General features: G+C 33.9%; 2 protein-coding genes and 1 long non-coding RNA gene across 4 annotated transcripts; 2 read left to right on the forward strand and 1 right to left on the reverse strand.

Annotated features, from left to right (window-relative positions):
* Positions 1-10,657: 10,657 nt before the first annotated feature.
* Positions 10,658-20,318, forward strand: LOC106656960. 2 transcript variants are annotated; one of them, XR_002763556.1, is made up of 4 exons: positions 10,658-10,691; positions 17,891-18,177; positions 18,701-19,056; positions 19,138-20,318. It is a non-coding gene; the product is annotated as an uncharacterized LOC106656960 (long non-coding RNA). The 2 variants fall into 2 exon arrangements; XR_002763555.1 differs by lacking the exon at positions 10,658-10,691 and having other exon boundaries at positions 17,841-18,177.
* On the reverse strand, positions 10,668-13,476 carry LOC106651747. Its single transcript, XM_023460709.1, has 6 exons — positions 13,114-13,476; positions 12,878-13,015; positions 12,526-12,663; positions 11,951-12,370; positions 11,758-11,876; positions 10,668-11,581 (listed from the first exon to the last, which is right to left on the reverse strand). The coding sequence occupies exons 1-6, from the start codon at positions 13,457-13,459 to the stop codon at positions 11,354-11,356; spliced, it is 1,389 nt and encodes a 462-aa protein (XP_023316477.1). The 5' UTR covers positions 13,460-13,476; the 3' UTR covers positions 10,668-11,353.
* On the forward strand, positions 14,969-17,602 carry LOC111694049. Its single transcript, XM_023460708.1, has 2 exons — positions 14,969-15,051; positions 15,152-17,602. Exon 2 carries the CDS (start codon positions 15,158-15,160, stop codon positions 17,402-17,404), a length of 2,247 nt encoding a protein of 748 aa, XP_023316476.1. The 5' UTR covers positions 14,969-15,051; positions 15,152-15,157; the 3' UTR covers positions 17,405-17,602.
* Positions 20,319-20,589: the final 271 nt, after the last annotated feature.

Here is a 20,589-nt window from a genome sequence, read left to right on the forward strand (position 1 = left end):
GAACCTCTGTATGAATTTTCAGACCGCGGTCTTGAAAATTAAAAATCTGACGGCGTAATGAAGTTTGGCAGATCGAAGCGCGTCGTCGATATTAAATTTTCTTAAACATCGCTGAGCGAAAAATTCATAACTCTCGCGTTGACACTCGGAATCGAATCGGGGTAGAATTTCCTTTCTCTTTTTGGTTGAAAGAACCTCTGTATAAATTTTCAGACCGCGGACTTGAAAATTAAAAATCTGACGGCCTAATAAAGATTGACAGATCGATGCGCGTCGTCGAAATGACCGTTTCTGAAACAACGCTGAGTGAAATATTCATAACTCTCGAGTTGACAGTCGGAATCGAATCCGGGTAGGATTTTCTTTTTTTTCTTGTTTGAAAGAACCTCTGTATGAATTTTCAGACCGCGGTCTTGAAAATTAAAAATCTGACGGCGTAATGAAGTTTGGCAGATCGAAGCGCGTCGTCGATATTAAATTTTCTTAAACATCGCTGAGCGAAAAATTCATAACTCTCGCGTTGACACTCGGAATCGAATCGGGGTAGAATTTCCTTTCTCTTTTTGGTTGAAAGAACCTCTGTATAAATTTTCAGACCGCGGACTTGAAAATTAAAAATCTGACGGCCTAATAAAGATTGACAGATCGAAGCGCGTCGTCGAAATTACCGTTTCTCAAACACCGCTGAGTGAAAAATTCATAACTCTCGCGTTGACAGTCGGAATCGAATCGGGGTAAAATTTTCTCTTTTTTCTTGTTTGAAAGAACCTCTGTATGAATTTTCAGACCGCGGACTTGAAAATTAAAAATCTGACGGCCTAATAAAGATTGACCGATCGAAGCGCGTCGTCGAAATTACCGTTTCTCAAACACCGCTGAGTGAAAAATTCATAACTCTCGCGTTGACAGTCGGAATCGAATCGGGGTAAAATTTTCTCTTTTTTCTTGTTTGAAAGAACCTCTGTATGAATTTTCAGACCGCGGACTTGAAAATTAAAAATCTGACGGCCTAATAAAGATTGACCGATCGAAGCGCGTCGTCGAAATTACCGTTTCTCAAACACCGCTGAGTGAAAAATTCATAACTCTCGCGTTGACAGTCGGAATCGAATCGGGGTAAAATTTTCTCTTTTTTCTTGTTTGAAAGAACCTCTGTATGAATTTTCAGACCGCGGTCTTGAAAATTAAAAATCTGACGGCGTAATGAAGTTTGGCAGATCGAAGCGCGTCGTCGAAATTACATTTTTTCAAACACCGCTGAGTGAAAAATTCATTTCTGTCGAGTTGACACTCGGAATCGAATCGGGGTAGAATTTTCTCTTTTTTCTTGTTTGAAGGAACCTCTGTATGAATTTTCATACCGCGGTCTTTAAAATAAAAATCTGACGGCCTAATAAAGATTGACGGGTCGATGCTCGTCGACCAAACTTATATTTTCACAAACACCGCTGAGTGAAAAATTCACAACTCTCGCGTTGACACTCGGAATCGACTCGGGGTAAAATTTTCTCTTTTTTCTTGTTGAGAAGAAACTCTGTATGAATTTTCAGACCGCGGTCTTGAAAATTAAAAATCTGACGGCGTAATGAAGATTGACAAGTCGATGCGCGTCGTCGAAATTACCGTTTCTAAAACACCGTTGCGTAAAAAATTCATTACTCTTGAGTTGACAGTCGGAATCGTACGGGGTGGAATTCTCTTTTTTCTTTTGTTTAAAAGAACCTCTGTGTGAAATTTCAGACTGTGGAATGAAGTTTTGCAGGTCGATGCGCGTTCTTCATAGTTCAAAGAAAGTCTGTAGCAAGGTTCGGACCACGGACTTAGATTATTATCGGTCACGTTTATCATTTGCGTCGACGAAAATTTGGAAGCTCGTTTAGCAGCATTTTCTGAATAAGTTTCTATTGCTTCGCCGACAATTCGATAGTTTCAGTGTGGTTCTCAGTTTTCTAGAAAAAAATTGTAGCTTTTTAAAAAAAAAAAATTATGTATTTCACGGCTCAAGGTCCGTTTACATCATGAGATGTTGCAACCTAATACATTCTTCTTCGGCGCCGACTTAAAAAAAGTCTTGCTTATGTACCGATACCTTATTTTATTCGATTTGTTTTGTTTAATTCTTATTTCTTGACCGTTCTGTGAGCGAAGTTCACGATTGTGGGCACGGTAATTACGCATCAGTTCTGGACCGAATATTTCACGAGGGTAAAGTTTTATTCGAATTTGTAGAAAATTTAATTTTTGTAAGGTTTTTGTATTTTTATTATTTTATTTTTACCGTAATTTTTATTATTTGTCTTATTCTATTTTTGGAATCTATTGTAAGGTCACAAAATAAACTTAAAACATTGTTAATGCAAAAACGATTTTTATTTATTTTCATATGTTAGCTCTGTAAAATATCATACGTATTAATATCACTATATCTTTCATATTTATAGTTTTGCTTTTAATTTTTACGACAAAATCTACAAATATCTTTTTTAGTATAATCTAGATTATTTCTTTTTCTTTTACATCTTTCTTGCGCTTTTTCCTCATCAGTATCTGCGTTAGAATATGATGAACATCGATCGTGCCATATTCTTTTACAGGTTTTACATTGATTCATTGTTTCTTCTTCTTTTCTGAGTTTCATACAATGCATACAATTATTCATCATATCCTCAGATTTTATTAACAACTCACGAGCAACTGCTGCTCGATATGAGTGAGGATCGAATTTTTCATCGAAGTTTTTACAATTTCCAATTGTTTTTATATAGTGCAGAACGTATAGCCCACAACTACTTCCATCTGCTACCATTTGGCTCGGAACGTTTTCGTACACTTTTCTTGTTCTTTTTGTACTATAAAGTACTTGTAAAGGTGAATCTTTTTTACATTTCGTCAAAAAGTAGTTCAATGCGTCTAAGGCCCGCTCAACATCATCGTCGCAATTATAAGGATCAAAAAAAGCGTACGTTTTTTCAGCAATTTCAATTACTAGTAATCTCCAATGGCGCTTGTATAAGTATGGAATGATTACTCTATTTTTTAATTCTTTTACAACACTTGATGCTAGAGCTATTCTACTTCTTTTGATTTGCAAGTTATCATCACCGACCATAACGATGGTATCTTCAGTTGTTATGAAACAAGTATTTTTCCACTCGTCGATATTTGCGGCGATAAACGAATTTATTATAGTTCCATTTATCCATTCATTCTTGTTGAGACAAAAAAAATCAAATGCATTTACGTGAAACTTGCTTAATCTAAGGGATAGTGTAGTCGTTAGACTGGCCACGTAATTGTTTCGTGACCTGCTGCGTAGATAACGTGTATGATCCTGTAGAAGTCCATTGGGTAACAGTGCAAGCTTCTGGTAAGTATGGTGTTTTGTGACGGTGCTATGGTTTTTTACGGACGCCGTATCTAGCACAGGTTCCGTGATCAAAGAGGCAATTTCATCATTATTTTGGTCGTCTAAATCTATTATTTCGCCAATATCATCATCATGCTGCTCTGCTTCAGATTTAACTACATTTTCTTCCACTTTCGGTTTTTTTGACTTCGAACCAATCGCATGAATACGTTCGAAAACATCGTATGGTTTTCGTTTATTTCGACACGAAGCTACTTCACTTTTCTTTACTTGAGATTTACTTGGCTGTCGTTTGTAGTGTTTACCCCACTGTCCTTTAACTCTTGGATTGCTCGCTTCTTCAGTCTCTGTATTTTTTTTCGATACTCGTACGTATGGAACTTTTTCGTCAAGGGCAGATTTACTTTTTTTAAGGCTATGGTCGAGTTCTACATAAGATAGTGTCTTCTTTTGGTATAATTTAAGATCTCGCACTGTATCTGCAATCGAAGTTTCGTTTCTACGTTCAAGAACGAGTGTCTTCAAGACTTTATTGAAGCTTTCAACGGTAGCATTAGATAACCGCGAAATATCTGGATCTACAAGATGAAGGTCCATCGCACTCCACAATACTACATAAGGCATCCACGACGTCAATACATGATCTAAAAATGCCAGTGATCGATATTCATTTCGTTCTGTATCTACATCATTTTCCAAATCTGCCTCATTTATTTCATGCTGTAGCATCACAGTTATCGTATTAAATTTTTTATAGAAAGGGGAATTTCTAAAAATTGCAGAAAACGTCTTTTCTATCTTTCTATCCAAATCATGTAAATCTTCCGTACTATCTTCACTTTCTTCGATTTTCTCACTGCATGGGTATAAATTTTCCATTTTACATAAATTGTTGTGTATGACGCTGAAACTCTCATCAGCTTTTGCTTTTGATTTTGTGGAAAATATTGTGACAATATGTCTGAATAATACCTCCATATCTTTCAAGGTTCGTGTTAAACATAACAAAGACATACATTCCAATATAATTCCTTTCATTTTATGGCAATCGGAAAATTTTGTTTCAATCGTTCTCGCAACCATCTTTATAAAATGAGCATAACATAGTTTTAAAATAGTTAAATTTTGAACGGTTTCCCTCGGTGTTTCACCATTTAAATACATGAACATTACATTCAAATATCGTATGATGTCCATTCGATTCCACGATTCCATCACGCTATGTATGGATGCCCAACACCAATCAACAACGATAGCTTTCGACAAAGGCCACATATTTATTTCCTTAGTGCTCGCGCAAAAATGTTTAATGGCACTTAGAAATGACGTTTGAGAATACATGCTATGATCACAAGTTATCATAGCACCAATTAATATTATCTCACCAGCAATTCTAGATACCAAGAAATATCCAAAAATCATTTTTTCTTCTAATTGTTGCGGTTTTCTTATAATTGAACCGGTTGCATCGTAATGCATTACTATGCCTCTTTTCTCTTTAAAATATTGAATAGCTAGCTCATGGTACATGATTGCAGTCAGAGGAATACCGACTTTATGTAAAAATGGAAATTTTTGTGTTCTTTCATCGATGCACAATTGTATAATATCTTGCAAATCCGGTGAATCTAAACGTAGCCTCTGAGCACACTTCATTTCCGACTTTGCAGTGTAGGCAACGTTAGCCGTATGTAAGTTTAATGGATAACCATCATTTACTACGTCCTTTCGGCTTACTGTATTCATGACAAGTTTATCCATGTATTTTGTAACACTTGTATGTTCGAGTTGTTCTTTCATTACTTTCCTTTGTTCACCTTTGGAAGTTCTATATACTCTTGACGCTCGATCAAAAACATGGACCTTTTTAATTGGGCAATTACTGTGTATCACAAGATGGTACGATTGTCGATCTAAATGATCAATTCTACACTTAAAATGTGCCATTTGATGTCCTTGCTGTCTACATTTGGCATAAAAAACAATATCATTTTTATTAAAACGTGGACCCGAATAAAAGCCCATTACGCAAGTTGATCCGAATTGCTCAATCATTACATCTTCTATAAGCAAACGCATTTTTGCAGTATCTTGACCGTTGCGATTATCAATCAATATTGGATTAAAATCGCACTCACCAAGCATGTAATGATAAAGCACAAACTTCTTCTCAGAAATTTTCTTTGCAGGTTTTTCATGATCTGAACCACTGGAAGATATGTTCGTATCATCAATACTTTCATCTTCATCTTCCTCTTCCGACTTGAAGTCATATACTTTTTTATCACTAATTTGCCTGTTTCTTAGTGATTTTTTAGTTATAGATAATTGAGTGCTAGCCATCACTTCATGTTTTTTATCGCTCAAGTTGGTTTCCTCTGTGCTTAATGAAGAATCATCGATAATGGAATGTTTTTCAGGATCATCCACTGTAATTGATACATTGTCTTGATTTGAATAATAGGTGGAAATTCCGATTCCTTCAAAATCATTTTCATAATCCTTATGATTCTCATAATCAACATCACTCAAAATGTTCTCTGCAGGCGACAAATTTTTTAAAGTAAGCGTTTCACGAATAAAAATGTTATTGCTAAACAAATTTAAAAAATGACCATCATTTTCTGCAGTAATCATCAAGATTTTCAAAGGCTCGAAATTTCCTTCAGCTTCGTATCTACCCAAGGTCGAAATGCTGCCATCGAAATTTTTGAAATATATATGGGTCAAAATAATACTTTTTTACAAAACCGTGCGCACGTATGTCACCGATCTTGACGCGCTTTTGGTATGTTATAGTACATGGTAAAAAGGTCCCAAAAAAAAATTTTTAGACCCCCTCCCCCCTCCTACCCCCCACTTCCGGTATAAACGTCCATTTTCGATCTATATTTTTTCTGAAGACATGAAGCAAGTAAAAAATCTGAAAAAATTCATAAAAATACTTTTCCACAATCCAAACAACCTTGAATTTTTTCAGATTTTTTGAGTGCTTCAGGCCTTCAGATAAAATCATTGAAAATTTCAAAAATCGAGATACGGCGGTATGAGCCGATGTAGTACTCGGAAATTTTTTCAGTTATTTTTCGCATTAAAAAACATAACCTCAATTTTTTTCAGATTTTTTCAGATTACCTAACGCACCTTTTGAAGCCAAAAACCGATTTTTTTGACGAAAATAATTTTTTTAGGACAGTACGGAGCCTCGAAAAATCTGAAAAAAATTTTTTCTTGTTTTTTTCATCAAAATACGTAATCTCAAATTTTTTCAGATTTTTTAATTGAAGGCGATAGCTTCTAGGGCCGAAAAATGCTATTTTTAACAAAAAATGGTTCCTAGAACCCGATGGTTCCGGTGAAAAAATTTGAAAATATTTTTTTTGAATTCCTTGTCAAATTTTAATAAATTTTGACCGTTTCAAAAGTTCGATTGAAGCTTCCTAGCTCATTTTAGAGCATCAAACGAGTTTTATCATTCCTTAATGTCTTCAGAAACGTCTTCAGATATTTTGCACTAATCTTTGTCCTGCTCTAAAATGAGCTAGGAAGCTTCAATCGAACTTTTGAAACGGTCAAAATTTATTAAAATTTGACAAGGAATTCAAAAAAAATATTTTCAAATTTTTTCACCGGAACCATCGGGTTCTAGGAACCATTTTTTGTTAAAAATAGCATTTTTCGGCCCTAGAAGCTATCGCCTTCAATTAAAAAATCTGAAAAAATTTGAGATTACGTATTTTGATGAAAAAAACAAGAAAAAATTTTTTTCAGATTTTTCGAGGCTCCGTACTGTCCTAAAAAAATTATTTTCGTCAAAAAAATCGGTTTTTGGCTTCAAAAGGTGCGTTAGGTAATCTGAAAAAATCTGAAAAAAATTGAGGTTATGTTTTTTAATGCGAAAAATAACTGAAAAAATTTCCGAGTACTACATCGGCTCATACCGCCGTATCTCGATTTTTGAAATTTTCAATGATTTTATCTGAAGGCCTGAAGCACTCAAAAAATCTGAAAAAATTCAAGGTTGTTTGGATTGTGGAAAAGTATTTTTATGAATTTTTTCAGATTTTTTACTTGCTTCATGTCCTCAGAAAAAATATAGATCGAAAATGGACGTTTATACCGGAAGTGGGGGGTAGGAGGGGGGAGGGGGTCTAAAAATTTTTTTTTGGGACCTTTTTACCATGTACTATAACATACCAAAAGCGCGTCAAGATCGGTGACATACGTGCGCACGATTTTGTAAAAAAGTATTATTTTGACCCATATGTATTGGTACTTTGTAAATTTTATTGAATATAAAAATTTCAAAATCTGTACCATAATACTTATTTTGAGACATGAGCGATTCATATTCACTTGGGTCCATGCATTTTTCTATATCCCACGACAAAGCATGTTTTTCTTTAACGTTTTCCCAATTTTTTATGGCTTCATTGACGATGAGAATTCTGATGTCATTGGAGAACTCATCGGTTCCGTACAAAAAAAGGGACATAACGTGAAACAAACAATTTCCAGCTCCTCGATTATCAATAATTCGATAGAACTCATTTTCTATTTCTTCAATATTTGTATGTAGTGGAATATCGTTAGAATCGCATGTTTTTAGATACTGGCACAAATTTTCATTTCTCTCAGCAATATTTTTTCTAGGATTCTTTAAACCCGTGGACCACGAGCATTCTTCTTCAAAAACATTTTTATTTTTTTCGTTACATTTCTTTGCAACATAATCATCGATATTTTCCACTTGATCATTTTCGACTTTCTTTTCTTCAATATAAGTGTTGGAAAAATTTTCATGACTTGATTGAGAATTCAATTCATTTTCACCATTGAGCTCCTCCTCCACAATATTTTCTCTGTCATGTATCAATTTACCATCGTTATCGTTATTATTTACTATTAAATTAGTCACCACTTTCTTTTTCTCGAACTGATCGATAACGTACATTCGAACTCGACTATTTTCATCTTTCCAAAGTTTGTTGATTTTACTTATATAGTTTTTATGATAACTCTTGCCAGCTGCTGCCGTAATCTGAAAATATTACAGAACAAAATTTTTTTATTTGTGATTATAATAAGTGATGTAGTAGTTAAGCTGACCATTCGGAGGTAATATATACAAATAAAGTTTTTATTAATACATATCAACGCCCTTTTCGAATTTTGTTTTAAATATGGAGTAAATATAAGAAGAGAAACGAAAAAATTTTTTCGTTAAAATATATCTACCATTCCTTTCCAGAACCTCGAAGTTGACTACTTTTCGCAACGAAACACGACAATGTCAGCAAATTGATTTTGAAAATTCTGAAATATCGATCTATTTTTTGTCATTCTGAAGATTTATCGCATACACGCATAAAGTATCATAGACCCTCGTATGTTGGGAATAGTGTATTCCCGCCTTTGTTGTAAGATTGTCGTACTTTTAAAAAATGTTACAATCGACTTTGACATAAAAATAGTGTAAGTTGATCATACGTACAGCCATTAGAAACATGAAAACGAAACACAGATAAAGCGAAAGTGAATCAGCCAGCGAGAGAGAGAGAGAGAGAGAGAGAGAGACGGAGATGCATGTTTCACATACATGAGGTCAGAAAAAAAGGTCCCAGTAACATATAATATGAGATTTGTCGACCTCAAGTTGTTGTACGAGATTGCATAGTCACACAGATATTGGACCAACAAAAAAGTATTGTTTCCGCTGACATACAACATGCAGCCATTTATGAGTAAGAGGCGATACATTACATTTCCGTAAACACCGTGTGTAAACGTGCATAATGTGCTAACGAGAAATACCCAATAAAATACATATTTGTATGAAAATGAGAATTTATAAACATTGCACATATTAGACCTTTCAGCGCGAGGCAGCCTTACAGTAAGCGCGCGGCTTTCCCGCGTAAGCGAGAGTAGGACTGAAGCGGACGTCGCTCTTGCCGTCAGCGCGTATAGCGTATAGCGGGTATAGCGTATAGCGTAAAGCGTATAGCGCTGACGGCAAGAGCTAAGTCCGCTTGTGTCAGTGCAACTCTTGCTAACACGGGCAAGCCGCGCGCTAAGCGTAAGGCAGCGGCTGCTATGCTGAGCGCGGCAGACATGGCGCGACTTGCCTCGTTCTGAAAGTTCTATCAGTGTATATGCAATGATTCCAGAAGAACAATACGCAAAGCCGATCTTTATTGCTGACTTTGAGACATCAAGACTACTAACCATGCTTCACGCTTTATAATGTTCACTTGTTTATCAGTAGCTAGCGAACCTGACGTCGCAGAGGGGTGTGAGTCCACCGCTTTACAAGTTATAGCTTGTTATTTATTGAGCATTTCTTTGAAGGTTAAGCGGAATCCGTTGGCAGCGAGTTTACGAGTGGACGTGTACCATATCGAAATTTGAGTTCAAATTGTTAAAATTTATTTTTAGCTGAATTTATTATGATCGATAGAGCGAGACGCCACTCGCAACTTAAAAGCATAAGGCTAGGGTCAAAGGCACGATTGATTATCGACGATTTTTAAATGTATTCTGTAAAAACGAGCATGGATCGTGCAAGAACAAACGCTACGTTTTTTGTTGTATTGGGGGTAGTAATTTACCAAGTTGTGTAAATCGCGCGTGCGAGAAGGTGTTATGCATAAATGTTCATCATCAGTTGTGACGCGCCGCAGACTATGTACCATATTTTTTAAGCGAGTCAACATGATCGGATGATGCGTGGGATATTTTTTTCAAATATCTTTCTCGTAAGATGATAAGATAATGGGATTTTAAATTGTAACATTTGCAATTTGCACCTACGTGCGCGTCATCGTTGATCATTGTTACCACAATGCTACGATGTTCACAAGACAAAAAAAATGTGGGCCAACGAAAACGATTTAAGCTTACCTAACACACGAATGGTCAGCTTAACAATATTGAGTGTGCACCGTCACAGGCATAATTTAATAAAACATATAAACTTACTTTTCGTACTAGATTCGTTGTTATCGAACAAATATCTTCCGCTGAGGTAAAATTTTCGATCAACACTTTAGCTATATGTTTCTCAAAACTTGTTAAATTTTCAACAAACAATGTCATCGTGTATGCAAAAATTTGTCCCGACAAATGTTTTATGCACTTAATGAAAATAATATTCACTTATACTTGAAATTAATTAATATCACTTATTGCTTATAATACATATAATTGTTACTCTTTCACAGTGAGCAAAAACGTGTATACGAGGGCTGACGTTCGTTATCGATATATGAACGTGCTATTCTCTTGCGTCCCTATTGAAAAAAAAAATGTGGGGACCTACGAGGTATATCTAATAGGTTTACGTATGGGGACATACATGAGTTCCAATCAGTGGCCTCCTACGATTACCCACACGGAGACCCACAAGGTGTTTTGTCGTGGGTTCCCATATGGTAAACCATATGTTTTAATAAAAAATATTAAAAAATTTCAATTGTTCCATTAATTGTAAAGATAGTTACACCTTCTCGTGTTTCAATTATTAATTATATTTGATTTTAAAATTAATGATATAAAAATATAATTTTGAAGATCTGGCAAATAAAAATAGTATATGTTTATACATGTACATGAAAATGTCAATTTATTTTTTAAATATTTAAATTCTAAATCATACAAAACATAAGCTAACATATCTTTAAAGATTTACATTATTAAATCTATATATATTACATTTAACATCAATTCAATAATGTAATACATCAACTATACTATAAAAACATGTATTTCTTAATTTATTATATTATTGTCTTTAATTTCTTCATAATTTGATTCTCTCAAATCCTTTATTTTTTCTCCAATCTTGAGGTTCATTTTATTGAACATTAACATTTTCTTTGATTTTAAATTTTCATGATCCTCCAAATAATCGTCGAATAATTCTAAAAAAAGATTTATGTATAAATACATTGATGACTTGTTAAAAGAAAACATTAATTTTATGATTTAAAAATTATTACCTTTAACAACTTTATATTTTCGAGGCGTCATCTGCTTTCTGGGACTTCTATCTATTAATCGAATGTATGCTTGTGAAGGGTTGACGCACCTATTAACCAACGTTCTTTTGCCCCATATCATTTGGCTCACATCTTTTAGAAAAATCCAAGCAGAACGTTTTTTTGTTACATTCCACGCCTCGGTTTTAACCATTTTACCACCTCCTAAGTATGTCTGAAAATCAAAAATTGTTTTTTTAAAGTAAGTTGTCGTAGAAATCTCTCGCTCAATGAGTTATTGTAGACCTCATTTAAGTTTTATATTATTACCCTAAGCTGGGAAAAACAGAAACGTCATAGAGACCAAGGGAGAACATTGTAATGCAATGATTTTATATTTATATTACTAACCTTTTCTCCAATCACTTCATACTTGACCCTTCCTTCGGGATCAATATCTTCTGCATCAGGGACGACTAGTCTATTTGACAAATCCACTTGCGCATCAACACCATCCAATACATCAGCTCCTTCAGAAAAAATATATCCATTATGAAATAAAAATATTTTTGAAAATAAAGTAATTAAAACAACTAGAATTTACTTTGTCTCTTAAGACGCCAGTATGTATAGTGATTGGGTCTTCTGGGCAACCTTGCCCTACCACGATTTTCATTGTTTCGATTGTCGATATCTTGTAATGCTTCATTTCCTCCAAGACCAATCTGTTCCTGTAAAGGTGGGATAGCTGGATGTAGGTTTGGTGGATCTTCCCTAACTTCAGCGCGTTCAATATTATTAAGACCTCTTCTTCCTTGAGCAGACTCATTACTTCTTCGGTTTTTATCATGCTCTACTAACTCTTCCAAATTTGATTCGATACTGGGCACAGATAAATCAGAATTATTATGATCCATTTCGTATTCATCTTCATGTAGTTGTTGAAGATCAAAATCAACATTTCCTAGCGTGTGAGGTGCACTGTCATCATGAGTAGACGAATTAAGAGTACCACCACTCTTTTCTGTAAAACATAAATTAAGATCAAATTAATGATTTTAAGTAATGACAAATACTGATTATATTATAATATAAATATTTGAAAATGAGAGTTCAATTAAACTCTTAGCAAAGTAATCATTTTTAGGTTTATTTACTAAACTTTTCTGTCTGTTTTACCTTTTAATTGAGCATTCGTATCCAAGATTGAGCTTTGCTTGGACGTCATTGGGTTACTTGGATTTGAAATTTCTGGCATGTGAGGTGCACTGTTATAATGAGTAGAAGAATTAAGAGTACCACAGGCGTTCCTCTTTTCTGTAAAACATAAATTAAGATCAAATTAGAGATTATTATTTATTTTTTAGTTTAATATTTAAATAATGTATCAAAAGACAACTTATAATTTGTATATCACAAGTGAATGCTCATGACAAATACTTATAAATATTTAAAAATGAGAGTTTGAATTAAACTCTTAGCAAGGTAAACATTTTTAGGTTTACGTACTAAACTTTTCTGTCTGTCTTACCTTTTAATTGAACATTCGTATCTAAGATTGAGCTTTGCTTGGACATCATATGGCCACTTTGGTTTGAACTTTTGGGAGTTTGAGGTGCATCTTCATTATGTGCAGGTGAACGAATAGAAGTAGAATCTTTACTTTTTGCTATAAAAAATAAAATAAGATCAACGTATGAATTTTAATTATCTTTACATAAAAATTTCCATAAATAATCATTCATTGAATTAAAAATGGTATTATACTTGGGTCAACTAATCCTTTCGAATTGAATTCTTCATCAGTTTTTTCACCTTCCTCATCAGACCATTTGCAGGGAGATACTGCATTTCTTCTCAAGTCTTGTAATGAATTATGTATCTCTTGTAATGTTGCTATAGAAATTTCAGAAGATTTTCCATTGATTGAATCGTCGAGGGGCTTTCTTGATTGCATGTGGGCTGTTGTTTGTTTGAATTTCTTCAAATTTTTTTTATTGCTATCTTTTTTAGCGTTTGCAATCTGAGTATTCTTTTCAGTCTGTAAAAAAATGTAAAAGGATATAATACTAATAATGCATAAAATAAATATATATGCTTGGAAGCATTGCATAAACAAGTACTAACTCTTTGTCTCTTTCTAGTTCTACTAGCAATATTATTTGAAATTTCAGAACTACTCTCGGCTGAAAATTTGTCTAAATCACTGGTGGTTACTGTTGGAAAAGATATTCTTTTTTTTTTTTCAAGAGTCTTTCTTTCTTGTTCTCCACCTGTAATCGTTCAACAGTTAGTCTATAATCAAAATAAATCTTGTTACATCTTTATATAAAAAGGTTTATTACATGCTAATTCGCCAACTTGTACTGATAAAATAACTCCTTCAGGGTTTTTTGAATCCATCCACAAAGCATTGTATAACGCGTTTGGATTGAAATCACGTTTATTCGTTGGTTTTTTTAGCTTTAATTCTTGTATATCACTTATAGGTAATACTTTTATAGACTTGTCACAAGTAAACCGAACTTTTGCATGCGTAACTTCACTCATTTTGAAGTCTCTGATTGTATACGTAATGTACTTCACAAAAACGAAAAATCCCGCGATGAGTGTAGACCAAAGAGCGTTCCTTCGTTACAGTATCGCACACAACAGACACGAAGAGCGGGAGAAGTATGATGCATGCATGCGCGAGCCATACAGTATATGTTGTCGCTCAACTGTGAAACCCGTACGAACACGCACATCGAGAGCGAGGCAAGCAAGCGCGAGAGAGACAGAGAAACACGACGCTACACACACGTTATAAAGACATGAGCGCTGAGCAGTGGCTTTCTCGCATGCTACTTCGTGCAGTGGGAGCTAGCTGAATCTCGACGCTGTGGAGTGTCAAGCCCCCGGCCGCAGCGCGGAATAGCATCGCATCACGCGTGTATTCGATAAACACAACAATCATTTGTTCTCACTGCTTACTCGTCGTAGTAAAAACATAGCGAGGCTACTGACTACTATAAATAACTGTCGCGGAGATTTCGATAAACTCGTTTAATGGTTTTTCGTATCGTTAGTTTTACATTTATCTTAGTTTTCTGTTTTGAAGAATCATTGCAAATCACTACATAACCACGATTTATATGTAAATGCAAAAGAGTGAATAGCTCCCTATACGTTGCTGAATTGAGTGCAAGTGTGCAGCAAGTAGCGTTTTTACAGTTACTCGCTTCTTTTTATTGAGATGGTTAGCTACAAAAATTATTTAGACAGTGGAGATATAGACCACTTATCAAAGAGATCTTTGCAAAGACTTAAACGGAATAGACCACGTGTAAGTATAAACAATTTTATTCATTATCGACAAATATATATGATTTTGAAATCTATTGCGGGGTTTTAACATTTTTTCAGCGCACAAATGCTGATCTCCTTAGAACTGTTGAAGTTCAATTCGAAAGAAAACAAAAATTATGTGATAATTCATTTGATTTGTGCTCAAATAATGCTCAAAAACATGAGGCAAGCTTCTCTGAAGAATCGGAAATACCAAGAAATGAAGAGTCAAGTTATAAATTGAATGAACCTACCATCGCTGCAATACCGATACTTCAAACAAATAATTGCACGAGTTCTTTTACTGAAACTGTAGATCGTATAGAGGAGAGACTACACAGAAGTGATGAAATTGAAAATTCATCTGAACTTGGTGGTGTATGTTTTATTATAAACTATTATTATGCTAATTTACTTTAAATTTAGTTTTACTATTATGAAGTACAGGTATATTAAAATGTTTGTTCATATGTTCTAGGTGAAAATGAATTATGACGAAGGCACGACGTGGAGCCCAATCTTAGTGCAAGAACTTTTGGACAATATTGAAGAATGTTCCAAGGAAAATGACCTTAGCAAGCCAAGAGATCTTCAATATATGTTAAGTGATAACAATTTTTTTCAATCAATTTCGACCCCTGTGAACAAAAGTACAGCAGAAATATTATTGATGGCCTTAAAACACGCATTATCGTGTAAGTTGCCCCTGACCAAATTATTCAATTTATTTGATTTGATTAATCATATGTTTAGTCAGCCAATTTTACCGAGAAGTAAATATTACATTGATAAAATTTTTCGGTCTCAATCGATAATTGAATTTCACGGCATATGTCCAAATTGCCTTACTTACATAGGTAAAGTTCAGCCCAATTCACATGTAAATTGTAAATTTTGCGGTACGGATGTAGACTTATCACAGCCTTCATGTGAAAATTTATTCATCATAATAGATCCATCGGATATAATAGCAATGCTCATCGAAGAAAATAAAGATTACTATAATTATGTTGTTAAAGAAAGAAGTTATGATGGCACTCTTAAACGCATTTTCGATGGAAAATGCTACCGAAAATTTGTAAATTCTTTGAAGGATGACGAAAAATATCGATACTTGACAGCAATTTTAAATTCAGACGGAGCTCCTCGATTTGAGAGTTCGGTCTATTCTATTTGGCCTGTATATTTAAAAATAAACGAGCTTCCGTGTGATTCAACTGGCAAAAATGTAATACCAATCGCAATGTGGTTTGGTAAACATAAGCCTCCTATGCAAGCATTTTTAGATCCAATAGCAGACTTTTTGATCAAATTATCAGAAAAAGGTATAAGTTGCCAAATTAATAACGAAGTAGTGGAATTGAAATTGTATGTAATTCTTGTATGCGTGGACTCAGTAGCCCGAGCGCCGATGCAAGGGTTCATACAATTTAATGGCCACTATGGGTGCAACCAATGTTATCATCCTGGTGATTATTTTGATCGTTGTGTTCGGTATCCGATAATTTCGACACCGATACTTTTCAGAGAAAAAGATGATACTCTAAAGCATTTGAGTGAATTAGTGAAAAAATCGAAGAAAAAAATCTATGGCATCAAATCTGTAACACCTTTAATTAACGTCAGTAGTATAGATATTATAAAGTCCTTTCCTTCAGATTACATGCATAGCTATTTGTCCGGTGTAGGTAAACAAGTAGTCGAATTATTGCTTCAATTGCTTTCAAAAGATGAACTAATTTTGCTTGATTCTATGATGGAGGCACTGAAAGTCCCTCATCAAGTATCGCGTTTAACTCGACCACTGAGTGAGCGTTCTCAATGGAAAGCCAAAGAGTGGGAAAATTTTATCATACACTATAGCTTACCATTGTTTAAAAAAGTTTTTAGTGAAGTAATGTGTAATTATTGGAAACTTTTAGTTGAGAGTCTTTTTATTTTATTGAAACACCGAATAACGTATGATGAATTAAATCTAGCCGATCAAAAATTGCACTTATTTGTAGAAAGAACTGAAAAAGAGTTTACTAAATCAGCTATGACTTCCAACATTCATTCACTACTTCATTTAGCTACCAGCGTTGCAGATTGGGGTCCTCTTTTTGATCATTCTGCATTTTCATTTGAAGCAGCGAACCATGAAATGTTGCAAGCAATACATTGCGCCAATGGCGTAAATTTGCAAATACTGCGCTATTTAAACATAAAAAAAGTAACAAAAATATTAGAAAATTGTATATATCCATTTTCATCACCGAGTGTCATTGATTATTGTGAGAAAACTGCAATCACCAGGCATAGAAATTCTATTAATGTAAACGGTGTTACATATTTGGGGCAAGGGTCTATTCCATCTGATCATATAATGAAATTATTAAACTTACCTTTTGATTCTACGTATATTTATTATCGCGCAATTAAAGATGGCTGTTTATACACAAGTACAACCGATCGACAGAAACGTTCTTGCAATAGTTACGCAAAATTGAAGAATGGTAAATTTGTATATATTTTGTATTTTATTGTAAACCATGAAATGAATTTACAATTCTTACGATGTAATTTTTTAAAAACAAATGAAAACATGAGTATATCAATTTTTAAACTTGAATCTAACTTTGAAGTAGAAAAAAAAATAGTTGATGTTAGCGAACTTGAATCAATTTGTACTCATATGAATGTTGAAAATGATAATTATATATCAGAACTGCCCAATTTAGTACACTATTAATGTAATTTAATGTATTTTTTTATGATTATAAAAACGTGATCTATAATTCCAAATTGTATGTCTTACTTAAACGTAAAATAATGTTAATGTAATTCCGTAAAAATATGTAAGCTTATATTTTGTATGATTTAGTACTGAAATATTTAAAAAATAAATTTACATTTTCATGCACATGTATAAATATATATTATTTTTATTCGCCAGATTTTCAAAATTATATTTTCATATCATTAATTTTAAAATCAAATATAATTTATAATTGAATCACGAGAAGGTGTAACTATCTTTACAGTTAATGGAACAATAGAAATTTTTTAATATTTTTTATTAAAACATATGGTTTACCATATGGGAACCCACGACAAAATACCTTGTGGGTCTCCGTGTGGGTAATCGTAGGAGGCCACTGATTGGAACTTATGCATGTCCCCATACGTAAACCTATTAGATATACCTCGCAGGTCCCCACATGTTTTTTTTCAATAGGGCAGCAACAAGTCCTTCGGCGTCACTCGCAAAGAGCCATCCTGGATCGAGGAAGTGAATCTTACCACCGAGCTGATCTATCAATTTCAGCTCAACTCTCGCTCCCTCGACAGCGTACTTCAGCGCGACCTCGAGTTCCTCAAATCCACTAAGCAGCCGAGCCTCGTCAACGACCAGCTCGGCCAGCTGTTTCTCGATCTCGACATCGAGGGTTTCGGCTCCAAGCCCATCCTCGAGGAGATCGGCACCAATAATACACAGGACACGGGCAGCGATCTGTCACAATGGTAATGATAATGAAAAAAAAAAAGAAAAGATTTTTGCGATCCAAGCCCGTGTATTTGTTGCGTCCTCGTGCCTTTATATCATACTTGGAGTTCATGTGAAAATCCTTTCGGAAATATATATAAGTACGATAATCGAGAGTTATATTTAGAAACCGTGACATTAATACTTTAACGCGTCTGCGCAACGTGACGAGTTACAAAACATGTAACCAGTCATAATGACATGTGCCGTGTGCATATGTGGACATCCGCGCGCGCGATTTTAATTGAACTCCAACACTTTTTCTGTATCGCGTAATCGAGACGCCGTTACCCGTAGTCGTTTATACAATAAATTTCCAATAATAATTCCAAGGTAAACAATTCTTTGTGCTAGATCCGTTAACGATTCCGACTGGACTTTCACATTACCTCGGTGTGCGTGGTGAGTTACAAAACACAAAAAAAAAGCAAACAACAAAAACATTAACGATATAAATGAAGGAAAAAATATTAATTTTTGCGCTATGTTTATTATCAACAGTCCAAGTCAAATGGGCGCCTGGTGGTAGTCTTGGGATCACCGGTACGACCTTGCGTACAATAACGAAGCACTACACGAATTTGCCATGTCCGTGGGCGCATACAAAGTTTAATGTGATGTAAAACAATAAGAATTTTCGACAACAAAACAAAAACGCTAATTTGCCAATCAACCTTTCAAACGACTGGGAATATACCGTAAACAAGCGCTTATCCTTAACGAATGAGGGCTTTAACATTTAATTTAGCAGATTAAGGAATCTTCAGAATAATATAGTGCAGGTGGGCGCAAAGACGCTTATGTTAACTTTTAAGATACTTCCAAAGCTGGAAAATAAGCATCTATTCGAGAAATACGTAAGTCACGCTTAATAAGTGGAGTCATTATAAAATGAGAAATTTGATAAACATTGTAAAATCGATTGTTTTTTTTTACAGTTCTCTTTCGGGATACTGCCATATCATCAGTGGAAAATTGATATATACCAAATGATGATTTAACTTTTTTTTGTTACGTTCGAATTTTAATCTCAACTCAGTTTACTTCATTGATTTACGTATTAATAGAGTCTTATTGCAATTTTTAAATTAGAATTATGAATAAGTTAGGGCATTTTAAGTGATGGTGTTGATTACTTTTATGATTTGAATTTTTTTTCTTTGACTAAAAGATGATATTGATTTTATTTACTTTGGAGGTGATTCTGATAAACGTGAGCTTGCAAGTGCGGTAACTGCTCATTTATTTCATACATAAAATATCTCTCGTTTTGATGTATAAATATTTTAAACAATAATTGATAATTGATATTAGTCCAAAAAAAGTTATTGATTTAAAAAAAAAAAAAAAAAAATAAACAAAAATTGTATTTGTACGAGAGTATTTGAACACTGAATTTATCCCACCGTATGTCGTCCCAGTGTATCAAGAGAGGCTTCGGTTGTGATTTTAAATGAGTAAAACATGAGCATTCTTGAACGATTAAAGTTACTTTTTGAATGTAAAATTATTCATGAAAGTTTTTTAACGCCATACACACGTCATTAGTCAATTTTTTTTTATAGGTGTATTCTTTTCTTCTATTTTTTCTTACTTATATTTTTGAGAAGTTAATTTTTGATGAATATTTCTTTTTTATACTCCCATACAAAAATAAGTTTTGTGAAACTCAACATATTCATAATATAAATAAAAAAAGATCGTTGCTTACCACGCTTAACATGAATAAGTATTTCAGAAGTATTTTCAATATAATTCATATGCTTATGACTGTAAAGCGAATACGAACACGAAATGAGGATGGATCGAATACAGGTTAATATCTTAAAAAATAAGTGAATTCACAGACCAATAAAAAAAGTACACATTACCTTCTGCACTTTATAAGCATTTTATATTTATAAAAAAATAATCGTGACTTATTTACATCGTGCATATAGTATTTAAATATGTAAGCTACTTGACTTTAAAACCATTACAGTGTCTTTTTCAACGTCAAGTTGTTACTCATAAAGCTAATAATATTTTTGTATAAAAAATTATTTATGTTAATTAAGCTTAGCAAAACATTGTTGTTTGAATTAAGTAAATAATAATAAAGTATGTAATAAAAGAATAATCCACTTGTGGTATCAATAGTTCTTACATCTCTACCTGGATCTCACTGTATTAATCGTTTAATATTTTAGCAAAATAAATATATTCAGAGTATCAAATAATTTTGAAACTCAAGTTTTTCAAATAAATAAAATACTTGCATTCATTTTATTTCTTCATTTTAAGTAAAACCTTAGTATAATCGATGGCGACTTACGAAGAGTGCTATCCACTACCTGGCGTGGGGCGGCGAATACTTTTTCAAGCATTTGATTTTGTAGGGCCAAATAACT

This window comes from Trichogramma pretiosum, unplaced genomic scaffold (genome assembly GCF_000599845.2).
Source record: "Trichogramma pretiosum strain Unisexual culture from Peru unplaced genomic scaffold, Tpre_2.0 scaffold126, whole genome shotgun sequence".
Classification (NCBI taxonomy): Eukaryota; Metazoa; Arthropoda; class Insecta; order Hymenoptera; family Trichogrammatidae; genus Trichogramma; species Trichogramma pretiosum.

Coding starts and splice junctions, on each gene's coding strand:
- LOC111694049 (XM_023460708.1), top strand. CDS start 15,158: ATGAATTATGACGAAGGCACGACGTGGAGCCCAATCTTAGTGCAAGAA.
- LOC106651747 (XM_023460709.1), bottom strand. CDS start 13,459: ATGCAATGCTTCCAAGCATATATATTTATTTTATGCATTATTAGTATT. Junction 13,016..13,113: donor GAAAGGATTAGTTGACCCAA/GTATAATACCAT, acceptor TATTTTTTATAG/CAAAAAGTAAAGATTCTACT. Junction 12,371..12,525: donor TACGAATGCTCAATTAAAAG/GTAAAACAGACA, acceptor TATGTTTTACAG/AAAAGAGTGGTGGTACTCTT.